A 6,206-nucleotide genomic window follows, 5' to 3' on the forward strand; every position below is an offset into this window, starting at 1 on the left:
TATCACATAAAATTAATTTATTATTGTTCAACATTAAAATAACCAAAATTCTTCATGACGTAGCCAGAGTTGCTTCTCAGGCTTTTAATGGAAATCAAATAATGAATGTATTTTGTCATTAAGCAATAGTTGTCTAACCATTATCATTATGTATTAACAAGGATTTACACGAGGATGTGATTAGACAGACATGATCTACTTGAGTAACAGCGCCCTCACTTACTAGTTTGCACCAGACAGAACCTACCACAGAGGGCGCAATAACTCAAGCTAATCATGTATGGCTTAATAAAATTCACCTCCCCATCGGGAATAAGTTTATTCAGAAAATAATCTCATTTAAGTCACAAATGACATTTGCAATTTACTGTGGGCCAGTCATTTAATTAAAGGATGAATCATTGCGGGTTTTAAACATGTTTCTAGCAATTTGTGTCTTGCAGTCCCCATTCCAGGCATAGTTACTGAGAAAATGTATGTCAATAATAACATCTAATAAATTGACTTTTTTTACTTATTTTATTGAGCTCAAAACATGATCTTAAAGTGGCAGATTTTTCCCGCTCTATGAAGTGTACCGGTATTTTTTGAATACCAATGAAGGTACGACTTTTCACAATTGTTCTGGTTTCATCCGAGTACAATTACAAATGTCACAGTCTGTAGCATACAGTCCAACATTTTGACAACAGAATGTTGTTGTTTCATTCCTTCCATAGTATAATTCTTCTGTCTTTGCATGATACAGGATGTTGTGTTGTTAATGTTCTTTTGATACCATGTATCTCATGAGCGTGTTGCTGAGTCGTTCTAGTTTCTTCATATCATGTGCATGTTCAGTTCTGTACTGTAAGCACTGTGAAGTAATAAGAAAACTAAAGATTAAACAAGAAAGCAATCAGAGATGGCAGATCCCCTTGCATCTTTTTTTTACACACACTGGTTGAATCTATCTATCTGCAATAGTGTTCCAGATATATCTTTAATGAGGTCATCGTAAATGATCTACTGTGCAATGTCTTCAATAAAGCACTAAGCAGTGTGTGAATCTGCAAGAGTGCTGGGCAGCTCCTGCTCCTGTTATGATTGTGCAGACATAGAGATGCTGGTAAGCACTCTCACCCACACTATGACCAGGGGAATAATAACTAATAGACACTATAGCGACTCGTATTTCAGACCAAGGGGGAATTACATTATGCTATGTAAATCAGCTTTTATCTTTTGTTACTTGATTTTTCTAACTATAATGGTGATGTGCTCTGCTTTGAAGCTATTCCCTGGCCTGCCTGGCCAACCATGGAGGACGGCCCCGTCCTACCTCAGAGACTAGTCTTCAATTTGACCCACTTAAATACGCACCATTCTTTCAGAAAACACCATTGATGTACATGACGTACAACATGGAAACAAGGTAAAAGGTATTCTCTGGGGTGGAGTTATATCACAGAGCATTCTATGTTGCTAAAACGTGCAGAGCTCTACACAAGGCCCAAAAAAAAAAAAAAAAAAACTTATGTTGGCCTCAAGTCGGAAAATATACAAATTGGGTTGGTCGGTCATTTTTTTTTTTTAAACTTGTGAAAACTAAGGGTATCATAATCCCTAGCAACCAAATTTATATATGTTACACATATAGGGGTCAGGGTTTGCGCTAGTGTCTCAGCAAGACGAGTCCCACTTACAAAAGTTTAAGAAATTGAAATTTGACCCTGAATAACTTTATTAGAGATTGGACCCTAGCTTGCCTGAAAAACTGGGTCCCTCTTCAATAATTGGAGTCCGGGAAGCAAAATATGAGGTTAACGCAATCCCTGGGGGTAATCTTGTTCAGGAGAGTCAGAACAACTATTCCAAAGTACAGTTTTCTGAGAGTTTTCAGCCTTTGTTTTCACCATGATGGTTGCCAGGTGGTGAAAATGCTTGGATGTCCACCCCGGGAATAGCAAGAACATCTACTACATTGTACACACACGATGTGCAAGGACACAAAAAACAACATACCCAGTACCCTAACCATGACTTTTCATTCAATCAAACCATGACTTTCATTCAAACATTTGTTTTTATACTATGGTAGACATGTCTCAAAATTTCATTGGCATATTTAGCACCAATCACCAGAGTCACATAATAACAAATTACAATTCAGTGATGCCTAACTGACACGTATAATACTGTGGAATACTTTATTTTCGCTGGAATTAATTTTTGCTGAAAAGCCTTTTTGGGGGTTTTGCTTGGAATTTATTTTCACAGATTTTTCATGAGTTTAATGTGAAATATAGAAAAAAAAGTATATTCACTGGATTTTATTTTCACGAAATCATCCCTTCAGCGAAAATAGCCAAAATAAATTCCAAGCGAAAATAAAGTATTCTCCAGTAAATCTGACTTACCACTTGGTCATCGGTTACTTTCACTGATACTTTACCATCACAGTGTCTGTACTTCACAACAAATCTAACCTATAAAAGGAAAAAATCCATTAACAAGAATGTCATTTAAAATGCAAAACTAGGCATCATATGTACACATGGAGTAAAATTTGTGTGGTCTCCGATGTGATATGCGTCTGCTAAAAATCTAGGGCAGTTGGGAATACAACTGTAAGGTTGTTTTACTGTTGTTTCACATTACAATGTACATTGTGATTTGTTTAAGAAATATTAGGAACTTAAAGCTGTATTACGGTATCTGTTGAAGCTATTCGCTCATGAGTTAATGCACGCCAGAGTCTGACCGATTTTTTTCTTTTATCTGGAATACCTGAAATCTGGACATGCAGTGAAGTTTTGAATCCTGCTTTAGAACGTCCTCAACGCAACTAGACCAGGATGTATGAAATGTTTCATGTTCACTCGGATGTAGTGGAAACGGCCATTATGAAATCGTTACCGGCAACATGTATAAATTTAGAAAGAAAAAGACAGGACAACGTGAGATGTAGCTGTTCATCAAACAAATCCCCTGGCTCGATTTTTATCGAATTAAAAATAATTACGGAGACTGCATTAGAAAGACTTTGATTGTGTGTGGAATATGATGGACTTGTTTATATCTTAAGCTGCTAAAAATTCAATCACAGCCACATCTACTAGTACATATATTCTCAGCAATGTTCGGTTGTTTGCAACAATTTCTGATTCAGAATACTATAATTGTTGCATTTGATTTACGGCACATACTATGATACTTCATAGTCAAATGTTACAAACAAAATATATTAGATAATACTGCTTTAAAATAACAGTTGAAAACTATCTGACCGAGTACCTTGGTACCTCAAGGTTGGTAATCAAACACACCTACTACAAAATGTATTTCAGTTTAAATTATGAATATTATTAAAAACAAAATGAATTGTTTTCCTTTGTTGAAAGTACAGGATGCTCTCAATTTAAATGAATCTACATTAATAAATATACAACACTTGTGTTTTGTGAAATTAAAAAGCATTACAATGGTCAGACATACTGTATAACAACAATACCAGCTCCACAACCACTCGTGTCTGTAATCTGTTAAAAGAAATTTGCAAACTACTAGTACATGTACCAGTCAAACCATTTTTACTGTCATTTAGTTTCACTGTTAGGAGGATATTCCTAGTTATATATTGTTACTTTTACTTTTCAAAGATAATAGTGCAATTAAAACTCCTAGGAATAATTAATTAATTCAAGTCCCATGGTCATGCAGCTGACAATGAGGGAATTGTTCCTATGTGTGATGTCTTTGTTTTCAATACCAGCTTTACTTACAATATTGCATTAATTTGAGTATAAAATACACGTCATGTACATTATTAAAACCGTACATGTAAAGTTGCAATAGTACTATAGTTGGTAAACCAGTTTCCGGTGGCATACATGTGTAGGTCCAGTATGGATCAAATATGTACTCGTCCCATTTGACTACAGTCTATAGGCCATTGAAATCGGCTGTGCCCGCGGTTGCATGGTTTACCTTCAAGTGTTAGTAACGACGTGAATTTGCGGTTGTTTAAATGAAATATGATAATTCAATTCTGATATCTACAATTTTGACTAAAGTACTCACCGTTGTAAGTTTAAAAATGTGCTGCCTTAAACATGTAAACAGCTGTTTTAAAACTAGAATGCAACACGACCACCTCCACTCGATTCTTTTTGTTGTTATTTACCACGTTATCTTTAGCCAATTTATGAATTAATCTAGCTCACATACCTTGTCTGGATCCGTTAAATACAACCTCTCCGCCGCTTTGGCAAATTCTTCCCACGAAACAATGTACGTCATGTTTTTTTTAAAAAGAGGTCAGGAGAACTCGACTTCGACAAACGCTCACCAAAAATAAATATGGCGGAAGTAACTGAACGAAAGTGTGTAATTATTTCAACAAAGGTGGCGCTGTTTAAAGTAGATGGAGTTTGAACTTCTCAACATTTGCCACACTCGACCCTGACTTGACTGGCAAAAAGAAATAATTGTTTTAAGGTAGAAGCCTTCTCATAAATTAAAAAACCCAGAATTTATTCATTTTGCAATAAATTGTACTCCAAGGCAATATAAGGATATTGACCTAAAAAAAGTTGACACTAATATAACACTTTTACCATAGGTTCCTATGGCAGAGATATTATGCAATATCTCAAAATCTAGCCTGGTGACATAGGCTGAAAAAATTATATATTGTTAATGATGGAGTACTATTTGTTGTTCTGAATTATTTAAAAAATCTGGGTTTTAAAAAGTGTCAAGAAATGCAATTTTTCTTTAACATTGTGTTCTATGGAATTGTTCTAAAAATAGCAATTTTCAAGAAATATTAGGACACGTTTCTCAAAAAGCATAACTGTAACACACAAAATAATGCTATTTCATTGTACCATGGGACATTAGCTTCATGATTGTACATAATAAACTAATGAACATTGTCATGTGATTTATGACCAATTTTGTCAAAAATTATGACTAGGCTTCTACCTTAAGTCCTTTTAGTGTGATCGCGCTAAAAAAGCTAAATTGACAATTACTTTTTTTTTTTCGGAAAACAGAGAAGAAGTCCCGACTTTGCTAGTCTATCCCTACTTGAGGTAAAATTTACGAAAACGGAACGAAAATTTATTGAAAAACAAAAAAAGTCATAAAACCCCAAAACAATTATTGTTTTACAAGGATAACTAATATCTACATGATACATCTGTGAGTTACCTTGATGGAGTTGCGATATCATGCGTGGTGCGGGATAAGCTCAAACGTCTGCTCCAAATCGGACAGTTTGTTTTCGAATGTCCAAATTTGTGTTTCATTCTCATCTTCATTGTTGAGATTATTTTATATTCAACTGTTCTTGATTATTTTAGAATTGTATTATTATTATTCATCAGTTCATCGGTTGAATATATTTCATGACTACAAATAAAAACAATACCCAATTATATACCCTATCAAAGGTACTCTGACCCTGTATATAAACAAGACACTTCGCGATGGGCACCTTTCGCGGTCAGTAATATTTACGAAAATATTTGTTCACAATTTGATAAACTGGCTGGGCAATTCCCAATACAATTAAATAGTGTCACAGCATTTCGGCTATTTTTTGTAACAAATCCAAAATCCATTGTTTATTTGCATGTGTATTATGATTACATTTGAAGTTTTGTTCGTCACGCCACGTCCTGTTCGACATGGGACTCATGGCAACGTAGAACATAGTTTCCCTCACAAACCTTTGAACTTACCTAGTGAATATCCGAGGAATTTGCAATATCAAATCCGCTAATAACTGAATCCAGTGAACATCTCCCTCTACGGTACAAAATCTGCGTCACGTTTCAAATACCGCTGAGGGCAGCAAACATAATGAATACTGAACAACCAGACAAATTGGAAACCAGCGGGATAAAATAGAGTTGACTATACTTATCAGGCAGACAATCTGCGAGTGATGGAAATGGCAACAGATCCTCCTCCCAAAAGTCGGCTTCATTGTTGATTTCATTCATGCTGGTTATAGTAAATTGTCTATGGCCTATACACAGCTTGATGAAATATGCAAATATGTTTTTTTTTTGCCTCATATGGTGCCAATTTATTGACTTATTAGTGCTGTGAACACGTTTTCACTTACAATAAATTTGGTATACATATATCCAGCAGATAGGTAAATAAATGCATGTACATACATGACGCAATTTTCAAAAAAAAAAAACTCAAAT

At 35.0% G+C, this 6,206-nt stretch overlaps 1 protein-coding gene across 1 annotated transcript; it reads right to left on the minus strand.

Moving 5' to 3' along the window:
• Nucleotides 1-4,371, minus strand: LOC102803586 (signal recognition particle 9 kDa protein-like). Its single transcript, XM_085507875.1, has 3 exons — nt 4,210-4,371; nt 2,400-2,468; nt 1-856 (listed from the first exon to the last, which is right to left on the minus strand). Exons 1-3 carry the CDS (start codon nt 4,279-4,281, stop codon nt 761-763), a joined length of 237 nt encoding a protein of 78 aa, XP_085364001.1. The 5' UTR covers nt 4,282-4,371; the 3' UTR covers nt 1-760.
• Nucleotides 4,372-6,206: the final 1,835 nt, after the last annotated feature.

Source organism: Saccoglossus kowalevskii, chromosome 14 (genome assembly GCF_978046115.1).
Source record: "Saccoglossus kowalevskii chromosome 14, keSacKowa6.1, whole genome shotgun sequence".
NCBI lineage: Eukaryota > Metazoa > Hemichordata > Enteropneusta > Harrimaniidae > Saccoglossus > Saccoglossus kowalevskii.

Excerpts from the sequence above, each read along its gene's own strand:
- LOC102803586 (XM_085507875.1), bottom strand. The coding sequence starts at position 4,281 with ATGACGTACATTGTTTCGTGGGAAGAATTTGCCAAAGCGGCGGAGAGG. Across the intron at positions 2,469-4,209 it reads ATTTAACGGATCCAGACAAG|GTTAGATTTGTTGTGAAGTA; the intron begins GTATGTGAGCTA and ends TTCCTTTTATAG. Across the intron at positions 857-2,399 it reads AAGTAACCGATGACCAAGTG|TGCTTACAGTACAGAACTGA; the intron begins GTAAGTCAGATT and ends ATTACTTCACAG.